Consider the following 21,907-nt stretch of genomic DNA (forward strand, 5'->3'; position numbering starts at 1 on the left):
TGAGGTCAGGAGTTTGAGTGTAGCGTGGGCAACATAGTGAGACATAATCTCTAAAAGAATTTTAAAAATTAACTAGGTGTGGTGGCATGCATCTGTAGTCCCAACTACTCAGGAGGCTGAGGCAGGAGGATTGCTTGAGTCCAAGAGTTAGAGGCTACAGTAAGCCATGATTGTGCCACTGTACTCTAGCCTGGGCAAGAGAGCAAGACTCCATTTATTAAAAATAAAAATTTGGGACAGTAATATTCAGCCCATAGGGATGTGAAACAATATATGGAAAACATCCAGTAAAGTGCCTTACCACATAGTAGATATAAAACAATAGTTGCTCTTGTTGTCAGGGTGAAGGAGATAGAGAGGAATCAAGAATGACTTCCAAATTTTCTATTTGAATGGTGAAAAAGAGCTATATTAGGAAAGTGGGCTAAGCTATCTGGTTCTTAGATTGCTTGTGAGGATTCAGGTGGAAGTGTTCACTGGCAGTTGATAGTAAGAGTATGACACTTCTGAGTGGAAGGCACAGATCTGTGAGATAATCAGCTTACACATAGCAGTAAAAGTTATGAAAGTAGATGAGGTCCCCCAAGAAGAGAGTTAGAATGAGAAGTCAGAACCCTGGATAGTGGCCTAGGAAGAGTAGAGGGTGTTTTTTGTTTGATTGTTTGTTTGTTTTTGAGAGGGACTTTCTCTGTCACCCAGGCTGAAGTTGAAGTACAGTGGTGCCATCACGGCTCACTGAAGTCTTGATCCCCAGGGCTCAAGTGATCCTGTCACCTCAGCACCTCATTCTCATGAGTAGCCAGGACTACAGGCACATGCCACCATGCCTGGCTAATTTTTAAATTTTTTTAAGAGATGGCATCTCACTGCGTTGCCTAGGTTGGTCTTGAACTCCTGGACTCAAGCAGTCCTCCTGCCTCGGCCTCCCAAAGTGTGGGGATTACAGGTGTGAGCCACTGCACCTGGCTGATAAATCTTTTCAGAATGTGACATAAATTTAGATTTAAGTGCTGATTTAAAAAAATTGCTAATGCCATGCATGGTGGTGCATGCCTGTAATCTCAGCTACTTGGGAGACCAAGGCAGGAGAATTGCTTGAGCCCTGGAGTTCAAGACTGGTCTGAACAGCAGAGTGAGACCCCCATCTCTTAAAAAAAAAGAAAAAAAACCCAACCAAACAGAAAGGAGCTAACAGAGAAGAAGGGGTTTCTGAAATGTAGGAAGTTAGCTCACAGAGTCAAAATTGAATAAGGATGGAGTGGCGAGTGGTGTCAAATGCAGCAGAGCAGTCCTGTAATGGTCACTGAAAAAATGCACAATAGATTTGGTCATTAGGAGGAAGACTGTGAACCAGGAGCTGAGTAAGTCCTTGTGGTAGAGTGCTTTGAATGCCAGACTTTGGTCAGTGGAAGAATGATTAAATGTTATTGAGCACGAAAGTGAGATGATCAGAACACTACTTTTTTATTTTTCTGGCAGCAGTGTGAAGGATGAGAAAGGAGGGAAAGCTCAATTTAGGTTGGTAGAGGCACAGATTGAACAAGGGCTTGGATCAAGATGATAATCTTGCTTGGAAACAGGTTAGCGTAAGAGCTGTTAGGCAGTAGTGTCTTCAAAATTTGGTCATCACTGGATGTAATGAGTAAAGAAGTAGCCTAAAAGATGACATTTTAAGGTTTTCAGTGTGGATAACAAGGAGAGTAGGAGTAGCATTTACTGAAACAGGGACATTAGCAGAAGCAAGACTGGAAGATGAAATCATTGTTTATTTTTAAACTTTGATTTATTAAGCATATGTTATTGAGTGGCGCTGTTATTGAGTTATTAGGCACTGTTACGGTACTAGAGATACAGCAGTGAACATAATAGGCAAGATCCCTACTTTCATGGCACTTTACCTTCAGAAGTGAGGTGAAGACCAAATTATAAAAGGACAAAGTAATTTAAGACAAATAAGACAAAACTAGGTGATGATACAGTGATATACTGAGGGGAACTTTTAGATGGGATGGTCAGGAATGGCATTTCTAAAGAGGAGAGATTTGAACTCAGACCAGAATATTACAAAGGAATCAACTATGCAAAGATCTGAGTGCAAAGGCATCCCCACTTAGACTGGAGAGTATATGCAAAGTCCCTAAGAAGGAAATGAGCTTGATTTATTTGAGGGCCAGAAGAGAGGCCAGTATATCAGGTGCAGAGTGAGCAAGGGAGAGACTAATAGAGATGAGCTCTGAGAAGTCAATAGAATTAAACTTAAGTGGGGCCTCGGAGGTCTTGCTCTGGAGTTTGGTGGCTTACTGATGGCAGTGGAAATAAAGCAGTATGTTGAACTTAGCTGTCTGTGAAACATCTAGATGAAGTCAATTAACGGGCTTCAATATACAAACTCAAATATAATTTGCCTCTATTATTCATTGAAATAACTTTCCAAGTTGTTTAGGCATTGAACAAAGAAATGCTCACAATATGGAGGCTTGAGGAGTGTGTCAAGGACATGGTCAGGGGACCAGAGGGATCAGGAATCTCTAGCAGTTCTTCCCCACCCCTCACCCCCAAACTTAGCTTTGACTTGAAACTCATCTGGCAGTTCTTTACCAAAATAAAGGTCATCTTAAATATTATTGCGACCTTTAAAGTAATGACTGTTATATAAATGTTATGAGAAAAGTAGTCAGAGAATCACGGCCAAAAATTCCTGTGTCTTCAGGGGATGTAAAGGGTACTTACCAACTTAAAATACCTGCAGCTCCATAGGGACCATGCTGTAGATTTTGTATAGTGCTTGTTCAGACAGTACTCTCATTTCTAGAAATGCATTTTTTGCAGTAAACAAAGTGTGTGTATCACTGTGCTTCTTGGTACACAAGTAGTTTGAATAGATTTTGTAGCCAAGGTCATCCTTAAGGCATCTAGTTTTACTGAATACGTGTTCAAAAACACTGAAACAAAATAATTATACCTTTTGTTTATGTATTGCTTTATAATTTATATAGCCTTTACCCCTGGAAAATCAACTTGATCCTCAGGAACAGCTCTTTAAAGTAGATAGGGAGCAGAAATTTTATGGAAGTCAGTGTTACTATTTTAGAGTTGAGGAAACTGAGGATCTCTGAGTGCACAGTCATAAATTTACAACTCTCACTTCACTTGCATTGCTTTACTTACCACACCATGCTAATTCAAAGGTGTACAAAAATGTAAATTTTAGTAGAGGGTTTGTATCCTTACTAAAACAGTGACAAAATAAATTTTTTAATGTGTATGTTAGTTATGGGTGCTACCAGAAGGATTAACGGTGCTGTGGATACGCAGAGGAGAGTGAGATTGACTTTGGCTGGGAGAGTCAGAGGTTTAATTTTGTTTAGAAAATGTGTACTGTTTTCTTACTTGGTACTTTTTATTGCCTCTTCTTGGTTGCCCCATACATTTAAGGTACTACATGTGCAGCTTTGGAATAACCTCCCCCACCCTTTTTTTGTTTTTTTGTTTTTTTGTTTTTTGAGACAGAGTCTCACTCTTGACGCCCAGGCTGGAGTGCAGTGGCACAATTTCGGCTCACTGAAACCTCTGCCTCCCGGGTTCAAGCGATTCTCCTGCCTCAGCTTCCCAAGTAGCTGGGACTACAGGTGTGTGCCACCACACCCGGCTAATTTTTTGTATTTTTAATAGAGATGGGGTTTCACCGTGTTAGCTAGGATGGTCTCCATCTCCTGACCTCGTGTTCCACCTGCCTCAGCCTCCAAAAGTGCTGGGATTACTGGCGTGAGCCACCACGCCTGGCCTGAAAGAAACCCTTTTATTTTGTATGCAGGACCGGCATGTTTGTTTCTGCTAGCATATTTTATTCTTTTTTTGAGACAGAGTCTCGCTCTGTCGCCCAGGCTGCACAATCTCAGCTCACTGTAAGCTCTGCCTCCCAGGTTCATGCCATTCTCCTTCCTAAGCCTCCTGAGTAGTGAGTAGCTGGGACTACAGGCGCCCGCCACCACGCCCGGCTAATTTTTTGTATTTTTAGTAGAGACTGGGTTTCACCATGTTAGCCAGGATGGTCTCGATCTCCTGACCTTGTGATCTGACATCTCAGCCTCCCAAAGTGACATATTTTATTCTTGTATTGCCACTGAACTCAGCAGAGATGAATTGGTAACAGTAGCTACCATGTAATGAGCAATTTCGTGCCAGCACTCTGGTAGAGGATTTGTAAATTTACTTAATACTTACATCAACTTTCTGAGGTAGAAACATTCTTTCATAAATTGGTATGTTCTTTTCAGTCCATTCACATACTTGTTATTCCTACACCTGATGGAGAGAATGTAGAACTGTGTGAAAGAAAAGATAATTATAAGGCATTGTAGGCCGGGCACGGCGGCTCACACCTGTAATTCCAGCACTTTGGGAGGCCAAAGCGGGTGAATCACCTGAGGTCAGGAGTTTGAGACCAGCCTGGCAAACATGGCAAAACCCTGTCTCTACTAAAAATACAAAAAAAATTAGCTGGGCATGGTGGCACACGGCTGTCATCCCAGCTACTAGGGAGGCTGAAGAAGAAGAATCGCTTGAACCCAGGAGGTGGAGGTTGCAGTGAGCCGAGATTGTGCTACTGCACTCCAGCCTGGGTGACAGAGCAAGACTCCATCTCAAAAAAAAAAAAAAAAAAAAGCATTGTATTTCAGGATAATGTTAAGCCATGCCAATAGATTTTTTTATTGTTGTTTTATTGTGCATTATTTATTATATTTTTCCCAAAGTGAAGAAGCCAAGCTGGTATATATACTAATCTGAGTGATGAAGTCTAAGCTATATAACATGAATGAATAAAGTAATAATATCTTAAATGTCTTTTTATGATTACAGTGACAGTATGTAGTAATCTTGGGTGGTTTTGCATTTCAAAAACCACTTTATGTATACACTAAAAAAAGTCGAATCAATAAAGAGATGTTTATTTAAACTATTTAGGAATGCAAGATGTCCATAAAACTTAATCCTTTGTTTAGTGACTTTTCACTCCTGTATTTTCTTGTTATGATAAGATATGTTGCTTACCGTGGAAATGGTAATAAAGCTTTGTGTTTATATAACATCTTTTAGGATCTCAAAATGCTTTTAGACTATCTCATGTATCCTCATAGTATTTTAGTGAGTAGGTAAGTGGCAAGTATTATCTTCATTTTACAGATGGAGAGAGAAATTAAGCCACAAAGTGGGTTAAATGACGTATGTATATAGTTCCGTTATCTAGATACATAGGCAACCTGAGCCACTAAAGTAAGAATACTATATTTTAGAAGGATTGACATAGTATAAGCCATTAACCGCTTAGTTTTTGTACTTTACACAGATTGTTAGAAAAAATTTATTATGCACATAGATTTTTTTTTTAATCCTTTCTTTAGGTGTAGAAAACATTACAATACTTCTTTTTTTTCTTCCTTTTTAGGTCAGCAGCAAGGACAAGATGGAGTAAAAGTCCAGCAAGCTACTATAGCTCCTGTAACTGTAGCAGTTGGAGGAATTGCTAATGCCACGATAGGTGCTGTTAGTCCTGACCAACTCACACAAGTGCATTTGCAGCAAGGCCAGCAGACTTCTGATCAAGAGGTACAACCTGGCAAGAGGCTTCGAAGAGTTGCCTGTTCCTGTCCTAATTGTAGGGAAGGAGAAGGAAGGTAAATGCTGTATTTTTCAACTGTGTCTATTTGGAAGGCATAAAACAGGAGTTAAAACCAAGTAATTGGCTGGGAATGATGGTCACTAGAACCTCATTACCTTTGTAGCCTAGAAGTTGATATATAATATTAGAAAGGGAATTAAGTTGAGCTATTTTAGGAATGAAATTTGAGCGGTCCTCCGCCTTGTTCCTTACACTTTTAAAAAATATTTTTTCTTTCTTCCCCACCCCTCCCCCACCCCAACAAGATGGAGTGTCACTCTGCTGCCTAGGCTGGAGTGCAGTGGTGCAATCTCAGCTCACTGCAATCTCTGCCTCCCGGGTTCAAGCGATTCTCCTGCCTCAGCCTTCCGAGTAGCTGGGATTAATTACAGGTGCCCGCCACCACACCCGGCTAATTTTTGTATTTTTAGTAGAGACGGGGTTTCACCATGTGGGCCAGGCTGGTCTCGAACTCCTGACCTCAGGTGATCCACCCACCTCAGCCCCCCAAGTGCTGGGATTACAAGTGTGAGCCACCTCGCCTAGCCCATTTTTTTTCTTTTTCATAAAATTTTCACGTAACTTTATTGATATAAAACTCATTCATACACCATACAGTTCACGAATTTAAAGTGTACAATTCAGTGGTTTTTAATATATTCAGAGCTGTGTAGACATGACTACAATCAATTTTAGAGTGTTTTCATCATCCCCAGAATAAATTCTGTATCTTTTTTAAGCATCACCCCCTTATCCCAACCCTTCCATCCTAGACAACTAATCTCTGTCTTTATAGATTTGCCTTTTCTGGACAATTCATATAAATGGAATCATGGTCTTTTGTGACTGGTTTCTTTTAGCATAATGTTTTCAAGGTTCAACCATATTACAGTATGATCAATACTTCATTCCTTTTTAGGGACAAATAATATTCCACTCTATGGATATACAATATTTTTGTTTATCCTGTCAATTGAAGGACATTTGGTTTTATCCACCCACTGGCCGTTATGAATAATACTGCAGTAAACATTTGTGTAGAACTGTTTCTGTGGGCATATGTTTTCATTTCTCTTGTATTTATGTGAAATTACCTAGAAATGGAATTTCTGGGTCATATTGTAATTCTATGTTTAACCATTTGAGGAACTTACCGACTGTTTTCCAAAGTGGCTGTACCATTTAACATTTCCATCAATAGGGTATGAAGGTTCCAGTCTCTCTAGATCATTGCCAGTACTTGTCATTATCTGACTTTATGATTAAAGCTATCCTAGTGAAGTCATATGTCACTGCAGTTTTGTTTTTACTGATACTAATGATATTGAGCATCTTTTCTTGTTCTTATTGGCCATGTTTGTATCTTTGGAGGAATATTTATTTGGATCTTTTGCCCATTTTAAATTATATTATTTATTTTTCATTATGGAATTGTCTCTTTATATATTCTACATACAAATTCCTTATCAGATATACGATTTGAAAATATTGTCTCCTGGCTGGGCGCAGTGGCTCATACCTGTAATCCCAGCACTTCGGGAGGCCAAGGCAGGTGGATCACCTGAGGTCAGGAGTTCAAGACCAGCCTGACCGGCATGGAGAAACCTTGTCTCTACTGAAAATACAAAATTAGCCAAGCATGGTAGCGCATGCTTGTAATCCCAGCAACTCAGGAGGTTGAGGGAGGAGAATTGCTTGAACCCAGGAGGCGGAGGTTGCAGTGAGCCGAGATCGCGCCACTGCACTCCAGCCTGGGTGAAAGAGCGAAACTCCATCTCAAAAAAAAAAAAAAGAAAGAAAAAAGAAAAATATTGTCTCCCATTGTGTGAATTGTCTGTATACTTTCTTGATAGTGCCTTTGCACCAAAGTTTTAATTTTGAAGTCTAGAGTTTTCTATTTTCCTTTATTGCTTCTGCTTTTGGTATTGTATCTAAGAATTCATTGCCAAATCCGAAGTCATTAAGATTCCTAGTTTTTTTTTTTTTTTAAGATAATTTTATAGTTTTTACTCTTACATTTAGGTCTGTGATTAATTTGGGGTTAATTTTTACATATGGTGTTAGGTAAGGGTTCATCAAGCACCAGTTGTTGAAAAGACTGTCCTTTCTCCGTTGAATGTTCTTGGCACCCATGTCAAAAATTAGTTGACCATAGAACATGGATTTATTTCTGGACTTTCAATTGTATTCCATTGATCTATATGACTATCTTTATGTCAGTACCACACTATCTTGAGTACTTTGGATTTGTAATAACTTTTGAAATCGAGAAATGTGAGTCCTGCAGCTTTGTTATTCTTCAAAATTGTACTGACTCTTTAGGGACACTTGCAATTCCATGTGAATTTTAGAATCAGTTTGTCAGTTTCTATCAAGAAACCAGATGGTATTCTGATGGAAATTGCATTGAATCTGTAGATCACTTTGGGGACGGTTGCCAACTTAACAATATTACATCTTTTGGTCTATGCACATGGGAAGTATTTCTGGTTGTTTAATCTTTAACTTCTTTCATCAATGTTTTATAGTTTTCAGAGTATACATTTTGTACTTTTGTTAAATTCCAATTTTATTTCTGATGCTATTATAAGTTGAACTGTTTTCTTGATTGTTCAAGTATGTAGAAATACATTTTTTAATGTATTAATCTTTTATCCTGCAACTTTTGCTGAACTTTTTGATTAGTTATAACAGTTTTTTTGTTTGTTTGTTTGTTTGTTTGTTTGTTTAGTAGAGTCTTTAGGATTTCTGTGTATAAGGTCATGGAATCTGTGAACAGAGATAGTTTTTACTTTTTCCTTTCTACTCTGCAGGAGTTCTGTTTCTTTTTCTTACTTAGTTTCTCTGTCTGGAACCTCTGGTACAATGTTGACAGTGTGCTTGGATTTTGTTGAGGATTTTTGCATCCATATTCATAAGAGATATGTCTGTGGTTTTCTTTTTGTATTGTTTTTATCTGATTTTGGTAATGATAATACTGGCTTCATAGAATGAATTGGAAAGTATTCCCTCCAAACTGGTATTAATTCTTTAAATGTTTTGTGGAATTTACCAGTGAAGCTGTCTGTTCTTGGACTTTTCTTATGGGTAGTTTTAATTACGAATTCAGTCTAGTTGCTTGTTGTAGGTGTATTCTGATTGATTATTTGTTCTTGAGTCAGTTTTAGTATTTTGGTCCGTATTTTTCTAGGAATTTGTCCATCTCCTCTGAGTTACCCAAGTAATTGCCATAGAATTGTTCATGGTATTCCTTTGTAATCCTTTTTGTTTCTGTAAGGTTGGTAGTGATATCTCCTCTTTGATTTCTGATTCTAATAATTTGAGTCTTACTTTCTTGGTCAGTCTAGCTAAAAGTTTGTTAGTTTTGTTTACTTTTCCCAAGAATCTCAATATTTGACATTTTTTCTGACCCTAAGAAGGTTCTTCACAGCCTCTTTGCTCACTTCTTTCTGGCAAACTAGCCAACCTGTAGTTAAGCCTTTATTTCCAGTGAATCTCTTAGTCTTCTCCCAATTAACTGCCTTTTGAAACCATCTCTACTTTTTTTGAGAGTACCCTTAGGCTTGAACTTCTTCACATTGTCTTGCAAATGAAGTCAATTCCTTTGGGAAGAGATTTGGAGCTCTTTGTTTTATGGTGTGTTTCTGACTTATGGCTTTTGAACTGGGGGTTGAGACAGTGGCTTTCTTTCTGAGTTACAACCCTGCTTTAAGAGCTGAGTGCCTGGTTGCTGGGGCAGCAATAGCCTCAGGTCTTCTCAACTGGCCTCTCCTGGCTTAGAACTTTGACTTTATGAACTATGAATGGGCCAGGTCAAGGGCAACCTGGACCCCAGTATTTTCATCATGCCACATCCAAGGTAGAGTGTATGTCCCAGGGCTAAGGACTTGGTTCTGCTACACTTGCCTGGAACTTAGCAACAGGCAACCAGGGGTAAGATAAGAAATGCAGACATCTTGCCCCTCCTGGGGCCATACCCCTCTGACCGGAAGGTGGGAAGAGTAGGAATCATATTCTTAGCTGCACCAGTCTCTAATGTTCCTGTGTGGAAACGGGAGGAAGTAGGGAAGGGGAGAGTCTTGGTTCAAATACCACAGACTCTTACTGTTCTTACCAATTTCTGTGAGATTTTCTTGAATAAATGTTTCTTTATTTGCTGTTATTTGCTTTTAGAACCATTTCCAGAGACTTTAAATGGTATTTTTTGCTTTTTTTAGAATTTTCACTGGGAAACAGATCCATGGAACTCCTCACACTGTCCTGCTAGAAACGAAACTCTGCATCTTACACTTTTAACTGGATTTAGCCATCCTTTTGAAATTTTAGAGAAGTTTCAAGTGTTTTGAAAGGCTTAGAGAGATTTTTTTCCCAAGGGAAGAGCCCACTATGACCGGGAACATGAGTCCATAATAGAGCATAAACTCCTTGAGATTAACACATTTTCATAGCAATTTGGTACACAGACCTGTTTTATTTTGTCTTTAACTGAAAATTTTCTGATTTTAACTACAGTTATGGCATCATGATCAAACCTATTCAGAGAAGCATCATTTAATTACCTTGATTCTTTTTAATTTTTCTATAATTGCAAGCCTACTATTTGGCAGTGTAATTAATGTTCGGTTTTTGTTTTTGCTAGAGGCAGTAATGAACCAGGAAAAAAGAAGCAGCATATCTGTCATATTGAAGGATGTGGTAAAGTTTATGGCAAAACATCTCATTTACGAGCACATCTTCGCTGGCATACTGGAGAAAGACCTTTTATATGCAACTGGATGTTTTGTGGCAAAAGATTCACACGGAGTGATGAGCTCCAGAGACATAGAAGAACCCATACAGGTTAGTTGATTTTAGGACTTGTACTTTTTACTTATTTCTTCAGTTTTTACATGAAAATTTTAGTGATAGTTTAGCTATCAAATTGGAAATATGCAAATGAAGGAGAAGGCATTTACTTTAGCAATTATATGGAAGATGTTTAAGATGAACATTTTTAACCTCATTTCTGAGATACATTTTATTCTACTTTTTGTAAACTTTATCAGCATATTTATGAGACAAGTGGAATTTATTCCATTTGTTTATATTGTAATCTTAGCATGTTGAAACCATACATTATTTTTCATAAGTGTTTAAATAGGTGAAAAGAGAGTTGAATTATCATCTTAATGGGGACTTTCATTAGTGTGTTTTAGTTTGTTTGTTTTTTTTTTAACAAATCCAGAAAATTCACCAAAGTATCAAGAATAATTAAATAATAAATATCTAACAATCCTCACTCAGAATGGTCAGTTGTTAATATTACATTTTCTGCTTTTTTTCAAATACAGCAAAGCAGTTATAAAGTGAACATCATGTTTACCCTTGCACCTTTCAAAGACTGCAGCTGCTGTAAATCTAATGTGTCTAAGTTTTACGTACACTTTTAATACTCTGACATATATGATTAATGGATCTACATAAAAAATGTTTTGTGTGTATTATGAAATGTTGCAGAATTATAAATTTCACTTGTTTTGAGATCTGTTTGTACATATATGTATATTTGCATATATGAATTTCCTTGAACTGCTATATAATATTTTATCACATGAGTCTACCACACTATATTAATTCATTCCCATACTGTTTGAGGTTATTGCTAGGGTTTGTGTGTGCTATCACAAACTTAGTTGATGAGAACATGTGTGAGAAGTGGAATTATTGGATCATAGAGAATGTGTATGTTTGGTTTTGCTAGGTAATGGCTAAAGAGTCTCTACAGTGGCTATTTAACTAGCAGTGATTGATAGTTTCCACTTTGTGCTCACCAGTACCCAGTAGTGTCAGGCCTTGAAAGTTTTTTTCAATCTAAAATTGTTTCTTATTTTAAAAATTTGTGTTTTTCATGGTTATCCATGAGATTAAGCACCTTTCATATGTATATTAGTCATTTATGGCTTTGTTTTTTAATTCTGGTTCTCATTTTTTCTTTCAGAAGTTTTCCTTATTTATATGATTTATATGTTATACTTTTCCCTTTCAATAAAGGACTATTGCTAGTCTTTTATCTTTGTCATACCTTTTGTCATATGGAAGTCTTACATTTTTATTTAGTCAAATATAAATCTTTTCTTTTGTCTTTTGCTTTTGGTTTATAAATTTTTCTTCTGTCCCAAGGTCATAAAGTCTCAAAAAACAATTTCTTCTAATAGCTTTAAAGTTCTATTTTTGTAAGTTTGATCTTTTATCTGCTCAAGATTTTTTTTGTTGATGGAATGAAATGAGGATACAATTTTATTTTTCTTCCATATGGAAAGCCCTTTCTTAAACAGCCCATTCTGTCTCTATTGATTGTCCTCTTTTACATAATGTCTCCTTTAAGTGTGGTTCAATTTCTGGTTTCTCTGTTTTGAAGTTTTTATCTATTTGCCAGTTCCTACACCAATGCTCTTACTATATTAATGACTGTGGTTTTATATTAAGCCTTGACTTCTTTTTGGGCAATTTTCCTTCTTTCTTTCTTTATTTTTTTCTCTTTTTTTTTGCCCAGAACACCTACCCTTTTCAGAATATTTAGAATTTGGGACTCAGTATTTCATTATTGAATAAATTAATTTCAATAAATTATTGAATTATACTTTATACTTTAAACCTGTACCAAGATACATGTGGGACAAAGGGAGAAATAAAACTGACATTTCTAAATCAGCTGCTATATTATAGTCAGATATTTTGAATATATTACTTCATTTGATTCTAACAACAGCAACACTGGCATAGAAATTAGCTCCATTTTAAGATTAGAAAGTAGTATCAGAAAAGAAAAAATTATGAAATCTATTAAAAATGGTAAATATAAAGTTATTTAATTTGATATACACATAAAGTAGTAATACAAATGAGTACAGATTGAGTACCCCTTGTCTGAAATGCTTGGGACTAGAAATGTTCTAGATTTCGGATTTTTTCAGATTTTGCATGTGCACAATGCAATACTTCGGGGATTCATTTTTGTTTCATATATACCTTATACATAAAGACTGAAGGTAATCTTATACAATATTTTTAATAATTTTATGTGTGAAAGTTTGTGTTAAGTACTTATGTGTGGAATTTTCTACTTGTGGGATCATGTCAACACTCAAAAAGTTTCAGATTTTGGAGCAATTTGGATTTTAGATTTTTGTATTAGGGATGCTCACCCTGTGTTAGTATAGCGTCGCAATCCCTGAAAAAGTTAGCATTATAGTAAAGCTCTGAATTTTAATTTTAAAAAAGATAATTTGAAATCTTTCTGTATAGTATATACACCATTGACGGTGGCAAATATGATTGATTAAAAGTTAATCCCATACCAGTTGTTGATATCTGTTTTAGAAAAATACTCTGCTATTTAGGTCTGCATGAAAGGATGCAGTGTTTCCATCCTGGATTAGCAGTGGGATAAATTAGGGAAGCCAAGAAAATTTTCTACTTTGTTTGATTTGGAACCTCACATTATGATTGCTTCATTTTGTCTAAGAAATCATGAGTTGGTAAAGTCCCTCTCTCTTACACATCCACACACTTGCAGATACACAAAACAAATTTATTCAAGAATTTATATATACATATACTTCAAAACCAAATATTATGATTTGGGGCATATCTTTAAAAAAAAGATTCACACCATTATTATCTACTGGATTGACAATTCATAATCCAATATACTTTAAGCTTACTTTCAGTGGTTCAAACATCTTAAATATATCATACATAAAATTGTTTAATTAAAACAGGTTGACACTAAAAAATATTAATATCAGTATACTTAAAATTGTTACTTTTAAAGATTTAACAGAGTAACTCCTGTTTGTTAAATTTGTCTAAAAGAGTATGAAAAAATATATTTTGAAATAAGTATTGATTAAGCATTTAATATGTTAAGTTGAAAGCCTTAACCATTCGTAGCAACAACTATGCTTTATTTGATGTCTAACCACTACTACAAATAGAAACTTATTGACTTGGCTATGAATGAATGGAGTTATTTGTATTCACTGCTGAAAATAGTGATCTGTTTGCTTTTTAAAAAAATTTGTAAAGGTTTTCAAAACAATATATGCATATGGTATTTCAAAATGAAATCACAGAAAAGTTTACTGTAATAAGGAGGCTCTTTGCCCCACCCCATCCTGCTTTCCAGAGAATATCATAGCTAACTATTTTAACTATTTTTGCATTTTTGTTCTTTCTAGGATGACTGTCATGTATCTAAATCATATACTTAAACACTGTTATTTATTGATCTATCAATATTTTATACTATCTATTGAGTTCTTGCATTTAGAATTAAGGATTTACTTCACTTTGCACCATCTGAAGACATTAAGATTCTTTTGAAAAACTGTATGCAGGCCAGGCATTCTCTCTTAACTCACCACTCTATTTCCAATAAAGTTAGACAATGCCTTTTCTTTTTTCTTGTATCGTTTGACTTTACCTGAAATAATCTTTAGTTATTTCAAGTTTTTAAGAACAATGTGAATTCCAGTCACATTTTCCTTTTTTCTGGAGCCTTCCATCTTTCTAATGAACATGAACAGTTTCTTCTGTAGACCTGTTCCAGGGGTATTGTCTTGAGATTTCTTCCCTTCTCTGTTCGTTTAGATCTCATATTGGTTCTCAAGATCTCGTGTTTTCATTTTTCTTGGTCTATTCTCTTTGTTGCTGGAAAACGTGCTGAAATGCTTCCTAACGAAAAGCATGGGGAAACAAATTTGTCTAAAGGATTCTTTATTTTCTCTTTCTGCTTAATTTGGTTGTTTGGCTAATACAGTATTCTAGATTGAAAATTACATTCTCTTAAAACATTGTCACAGCTCTATTTTCTTTCATCTGTTTTATCAACAAGAGGTTTGTTATTTTTTCTTGTTTTTTTTTTTTTCTGTAGGTGACCTGATTTCTTCCCTGCAACTTTATTTTTATTTTGAAATAATTTTATACTTAGAGAAGAGTTGCAAAGCTAGCATAGAGTTCGCATATCATTCACCAAGCTTCCCTTATTGTAAACTTCTTGTATAACCACAGTACCTTATGAGAATTAAGAAATTAACATTGTTGCAATACTATTAATTACACTTTCCACCAATATACCTTTTCTTTTCCAGGATTCAGTCTGGAATAACACACTGCATTTGTTTGTCATGTTTCCTTAGTCTCCTGCAATCTGTGACTTTTCCTAGTCCTTTCCTTGTCTTTCATCACCTGGACACATTTGACAGTGGTTTTGGTATTTTTAGAATGTCTGTCAAATTGGGTTTGTCTAATGTTTTCTAATGATTAGACTAAGATTGTGAATTGTCATGAGAAGAATAGCACATTAGTGTCTTTCTCTTATCATATAAGCGGAAGTATGTAATGTGATTATCTCATTATTGATGATGTTAACCCTGATGTATTGGTTAATGTAGGGTGTGCCACATTTCTTCACTGTAAAGTTACAGTTTCTCTCTTTCCATATTGTTTGTTAGAAGCAAGTCACTAAGTTCAGTCGACATTCAGGGGGAAGAGAACTAAGCTTCACCTCCTGAAGGGAGAAGTATCGAAGAATTTGTGGACATATGTTAAAACCACCACAATAATTACTATTTTAGAGGAGTTTGGGGGGCTTTTTTACAAATAAAATACTAAAGCTTCACTTTTAGCATTCCTCAGTGGATCTTGCCTGCAGCAGTTATTACTGTGATGTTTGAAAGGTCATTTTCAATTTTCCTTGTTCTTTGTACCACTTATACTTTCTTCTCCAATTATTTATGCAATCATTTATTTACATTGGTATGGTCTCATGAGTAGTTCTTTTGTTCTTTGGGTTATGATTCAATACTATCATTTTCTTGCTCAAATTGTTTCACCTTTGGCCATTGGAAGGTCTTTCACATTAGTTCCTGTGTCTTCTTGAAGTGCCCCTGTTTTGTTTTTAACTCTAAGGGCGCCTTTTAATCTGTGGTGTGCTGCTAATTTCATAATGCTGTATCTAAGAATAGATTTTTATTTGTTGTGCTAATGAGTTGTACTCTGGGTCACCTCTCTCCCTCTCTCTCTCTTTCTCTGTCTCTCTCTCTCTCTCTCTGTCTCTCTGGGCTCTTAGTTGACATATTTTGGAATCTCTAGGTTTTTTTTTTTTTTTTTTGGTCTTACAGTTTTTCTCTTATATCTTTTGTCTCATTACCATTTTATTTTCCATGAAATTTTTTAACTTTACTTTCAGATATTTCTATTGAATTGCATTTTAATTTCCAATAGTGCATTCCATCATTGTTGGTGGGTTTTGTTTTACTGCATTTTGTTCTCATTGTATGGATGCAGGTGCTTGCTGAAATTATCTCAGTTTTTTAATCTAGAATTTTATGTTTCCTCCAGGATGATTTTTTTGTCTGTATCTTTTTCCAGTGTTGTAGGCATTCCTGAATTGTCCAGTGATTCTTTGTTTTTGTTCAAGTTGATGATGATGATGGTGGTGGTGGTGGTGGTGGTGGTGGTCATGGTGGTGATTTGATGAAATCTTAAGTGAAAGATTTTGAAAACTTTATGAGCTAGTGGCGTTTTGCTTTGGTTTTTTTGAGACAGGGTCTCTGTCTGTCACCAGGCTGGAGTTCACTGGCACGATCACAGCTCACTGCAACCTCCTCCACCTCCCAGGCTCAAGTGATCCTCACACCTCAGCCTCCCGAGTAGCTGGGACCACAGGTGCATGCCACCACACCTGGCTAATTTTTCTGTTTTTTGCAAAGACAGATTTTTCTCAGTGTTGCCCAGGCTGGTGTTGAACTCCTGAGCTCAAGCAATCCATCCTCCTCAGCCTCCTGGAGTGTTGGGATTATAGGTGTGAGCCACTGCCTCTGCCAAGCTAGTGGCTTTTATTTTAGGTAACTGGGTGGAACACTGTGTTACACTGGAAGATGCCTAATTACCAAAATACAATAATATGCTGTGCAACCATGTTTTTTTAAGATACAAATCTTTAATATTAACATTTTGCCCCAATTTTTTGATAGTAGTTATAGTCTATGTATGGACTTTAATTTTGTTTTATGTTCCATGTCTCCCTCCCAGCAGAAGACATTGACTGTCTTCTAGAACATATTCTCTTCCTTGACAATTTATTTTCTAGTTTGCAGATATTTGATGTAATCATTGTTTTGCTGATGGACTTCCTTTCCTTTTTTTTTTTTTTGTTATTGTAGATTTAACCCTTTTATGCCTTTACTATTATTTTAATGGGTGTCTCAGTGGGGAGAATAAACAAACAGATGTAATCATGCTGCTCTCTTAAACTTTAAAGGGCTACATTTAGCCAGGTGCAGTAGTGCACACCTATAGTCCCAGCTACTCAGGAGGCTGAGGCGGGAGAACTGCTTGTGCTAGGTGTTCGAGGCTATAGTGCCTATGATCCCGTGAATAGCCACTGCACTCCAGCCTGGGCAGTATAACAAGACCCCGTCTCTTAAAAAAAGAAATACTGATAACTTGGAAATACTATAATGATACAACTAAATGGATAATGTCTATAATAAGGATGTCATATAGATATGCACACTTTTATGTTACATGTGTTAATATAGTGTACTTTGCGAATATTTTATTGTAGATACTTTGCCTACTTACTGGACTGTTTTATTTGCCATTCATAATCCACTTAGAAGTAAGGCAATCTAGGGATGATTTTTAGCAACTAGTGTTATAGGGAGGTTACATCTTTAACCAGACCTCAAATTCTTTTTCACCAGCTAAGAAAAAATCCTTTTCAAAAGAGCCCCTAAAAAGTCTTGTGCAACTGCAGTATAGGTTCTTTATAATATATGACGACTTAGTGTTTTAGCCAAGATACAATTTTATATAAAGTTAAATGTATTTATAATTGTATCAATAATTATAAGCTTAAGTGGAAATGAAACAATTCTGTAAAATTCATTTGGGAATGAAACTTCAATTTTTTTAACAAAATAAGGAATATTTGATCAAAACAGATGAAACAGAAAACTCCATCAATTTCGTTGAAGTTTTCTCACAGAATTTTGTTGTTGTTGTTGTTGCTGAGACCATGTCACCCAGGCCAGAACGCAGTGATGTGATCATAGCTCACTGCAGCCTTGACCTCCTGGGCTCAAGCAGTCCTCCCACCTCAGCTGCCTGAGTAGCTGGGACTTGCAGGCCCACACCACTACACCCAGCTAATTTTTTTTTTTTTTTTTAAAGATGGGTTTTTGCTATGTTGCCCAGGCTGGTCTTTTTTTCTTTTTTCTTTTTTCTTTTCTTTTTTTTTTTTTTTGAGATGGAGTCTCGCTCTGTCACCCAGGCTGGAGTGCAGTGGCATGATCTCGGCTCACTGCAAGCTCCGCCTCCTGGGTTCACGCCATTCTCCTGCCTCAGCCTCCGGAGTAGCTGGGACTACAGGCGCCCGCCACCACACCCGGCTAATTTTTTGTATTTTTAGTAGAGATGGGGTTTCACTGTGTTAGCCGGGATGATCTCAATCTCCTGACCTTGGATCCACCCGCCTCGGCCTCCCAAAGTGCTGGGATTACAGGCGTGAGCCACTGTGCCCAGCCCCAGGCTGGTGTTAAACTCCTATCCTCAAGTGATCCTCCCACCTCAGCCTCTCAAAGTGCTGGGATTATAGGTGTGAGCCACAGTGCCCGTCCCCAGAATTTTCTTATATAAATGTTTTAATTAGTATGTGAAACATCAAAACTGTTGCCCTTTGTGTCCACTGTTGGCCAGAATGGACCAAGTTATCTACAACTTGTCTGTTCCATTGACTACACTAAAAACTCTGGACAAGTTTACTTATTTGTTTTCTTAAGTATCTAAATGAGAACAATGAAAAGCAAACTATAGCAGGCAATTGAGAAATGAAGTGAAAACTTGAATTTGAATAACAGTGTATCATATGTGTTCATTTCATAGAGATCTTTTTCCCTCCTTTGTCTCCCAGGTTTAACCCTGCGGGCACTGCATAGCAGGTGCAGGTAGCAAACAATCTAAGAGAAACCTCTTGTATCTAACCAGAAAAGCAAGAAAAGGGGCCTTTTGCTCCAAAACCAGTTCCATTTGCAGATTACACTGAAATAGTAGCAGCATAGGCACCAAAAAATCTCTAGAAAATACCCATATCTCTGGCTAGGGGAACTAGAAAATAGAGTCTGTTTTCCAACAAATCTGAGGTAAATCAACATCATTTTTCTGTCTTGCCACTTCTACTCTGAAGGTGGTCCCAGTCGTGGTGTAAGTGCAGAACATTATGGGAGCCCCCAGTAACTTGGCTTTTCTAGCCGGAGGAACTAGAAGGTGAGACAACTGGAGGTTGGAAAGGCATAGGGGAAATTTTGAGAGCGATATAAAAGATGCTTCCTAATTCTGTGTGTAGATCAAAAGAAGTCCTGGGTTCAACCTTGCACTGGGCTCAACCTTGAGCATTGCATGCACAGCACAGACACAAAGAACCACAGCAAAGACCTCAAGAACTAAACATCTTAAAAACCACCATCCAATTCCCAGCATGTGCTGAGCAGAGACAAAAAGTATAACAAAGCCTTTGAAAAGTGAATTAATGTTGGAACTGCTGCTCAAAGAGGGCAAGATGGAACTTTTAGTCTGAACCTAAACGGGTTGAGTGCCTGCTAAAACAAAAACATTTTCCAGAGAATTTTTAACAGGGCCTAAAATCTCTGCAATATAATGTCCAAAATGTCCGGGATACAATCCAAAATTACTCAACATACTATGAGCCACGTAAAGCTGACTTTTTATTAAGAGAGAAGATAACAGATGTCAAGATGATCTAGATTTCGGAATTATCAGATAAGACCTTTAAAGCAGCTCTTATAGCCATGATCCATGGACTAAAGATAAGCGTGACTGAAATCAATGGAAAGGCAGAAGTTTTTAGCAGAGAAATCTGCTATAAAAACTATAAAAAAGAACTAAATAGAAATTTTAGAATTAGAAAAATACAATATTAAAAGTAAGTTTATCAGATGCTCAGTAGCTAAGTGGAGATAATAGAGGAAAGAGTCAGTGAGATTGAAGATAGACCACTGGAAATTATAAAATCTGAAGAATTGAAAGGAAGAAGATTGGGGAGTCAGAAAAAACTGGATTGCAGGGATCTGTGGGACAATAATAAAAGGTCTTAAATTTGTGTCATTGGTCTCCCAGAAGGAAAGGAAAAATACTGCTGTAAGACAAAATTTGAAGAAATAATGGCTGGGACTTCCCATGTTAGGTATAATAGATTCAGGAAGTTCGTTGAATCCCAAGCAGAAACTAAAAGAAAACAATATCATATTGTAATCAATCTGCTGTAAATCAAAGATAAAAAATCTTGAAAGAAGCCAGAAGAGAAGGACACATTATATACAGGGGAACAAAAATTCAAATTATGGCAGATTTCTTCTTAGAAACTATGGAGGACAGAGAAAGAAAAGAACTATCAACTATCAACTCACCATTTTATGTCCAAGGAAAATATCCTCAAAACAGTATAGTAACAAGAGCAAAGTAAAGATACTTTCAAAGGAAAACTAAGTGAATTTGCTGCTATCAGATCTGCCTCAATAGAAATGCCAAGGAAGTTCTTCAAGGTAAAAATAAATTATACCAGAGAGAAATTTGAAATTGAATAATGAAGGAAGGGCAAAAAATAAAAATAAATCGTCTTTTCTGTTTTCTCAGCCACTTGCCAAAAGAAATGCTAAATACCTGGGTAAATAGAGCAGACTGTTTTTCCTCTGCTGAAATTCTTTAACATATGTCTATTTACAGTTAAAAAAAATTAACATTGTCTTGTAGATTGTCATTGTATGTTGATGTAATACATATGGCCAATATAACAGAAAGGGAGGGTAAGGAAGCCAGTAGTTAAAAAGCTGCTTTGTTTTACTCTGAAAATACAGAAGTTGTTATGTATATTTTGAAAAGTTAGATATATACCAACCACTACAGAGAGGGTGGGTGGAGATACTCACCTAAATGTCTCCTATATATAGGACTGATAAGTTATTATAGACTTTAATAATTTTGTAAATTAAATGAGAATACTAAACAACATTCAAATATAGGTTGATAATCTCTAATTCACAGCGCTCCAAAATCTGAAACTTTTTCAGCACCAGCAGGACGCTCAAAAGAAATAGTCATTGGAGTGTGTTGTTTTTCAGTTGGAGTGTGTTGTTTTTCAGTTTAGGATGCTCAGTCAGTATGTATTCTGCAAATATTCAAAAATCTGGAAAAAAATCTAAAATCTGAAACACTTATAGGCCCAAGCATTTCAGATAAGGGATACTTGACTGTCATCTGAAAAAAATGGAGAAAAGGGAAAATAGAAGCATGGAAAACAGACAATTTAAAAACAGATGATAAAGTGATAGACTTAAAATCTAATCAAATCAATCATTACACTAAATGCAAGTGGTATAAATTATACTAATCCAAAGGGAGATACTGTCCAATGACATTTTTTAAAAAGGATCCAACTGTATACTCTGGGTAAAGAGAGTATCTGAATAACACTCCACTTTAAAGAATATCCCAGCAGAATGTGTATTTTATTCAAGAGCACATGGAACATTCACAGAGGTAGACCATATTCTGGACCATGAAACACTCCTTAACAAATTTAAAATAAGAATCAGACTGGCATGGTGGCTCATGCCTGTAATCCCAGCACTTTGGGAGGCCAAGACAGGTGGATCACCTGAGATCAGGAGTTTGAGACCAGCCTGGCCAACATGGTGAAACCCCACCTCTACTAAAAATACAAAAATTAGCTAGGCATGGTGGCATGTGCCTGTAGTTCCAGCTAATTGGAAGGCTGAGACAGGAGAATTGCTTGAACCCTGGAGGTAGAGGTTGCGGTGAGCTGAGATTGCACCATTGCACTCCAGCCTGGATGACAGAGTGAGATTCCATCTGAAAAAAAAAAAAAAAAAAATCATACGAAGTATGTTCTCACATCATTAAGCTAGAAATCAAATAACAAAAATATCTAGGAAATCCCTAAATATCTAGAAATCAAACAACACATGGGCCAAGAAAAAGTTTCAAGGGAAATTAGAAAATATTTCCAATTAAATGAAAATACACCATAAAATTTGTGGGATGCAGGTAAAGCAGTGCTTAGAGGAAATTCATAGCATTAAATGCTTTTACTGGTAAAAAAAGAAAGGTCCTCAGTCAATAGTCTAAACTTCCACCTTAGGAAACTACAAAATGAAGAGCCAATTA

At 36.5% G+C, this 21,907-nt stretch overlaps 1 protein-coding gene across 2 annotated transcripts in view; it reads left to right on the plus strand.

The window, feature by feature from the left end:
- SP4 (Sp4 transcription factor) overlaps positions 1 to 21,907 on the plus strand; it is a 94,214-nt gene that overhangs the window by 46,744 nt on the left and 25,563 nt on the right. For both annotated transcript variants that reach the window (XM_003825036.7, XM_055115751.2), the window contains exons 4-5: positions 5,447 to 5,675; positions 10,299 to 10,498. In XM_003825036.7, the coding sequence (XP_003825084.1) occupies positions 5,447 to 5,675; positions 10,299 to 10,498 (429 nt within the window). The remainder of the gene's footprint in view (positions 1 to 5,446; positions 5,676 to 10,298; positions 10,499 to 21,907) is intronic.

This window comes from Pan paniscus, chromosome 6 (genome assembly GCF_029289425.2).
Source record: "Pan paniscus chromosome 6, NHGRI_mPanPan1-v2.0_pri, whole genome shotgun sequence".
Classification (NCBI taxonomy): Eukaryota; Metazoa; Chordata; class Mammalia; order Primates; family Hominidae; genus Pan; species Pan paniscus.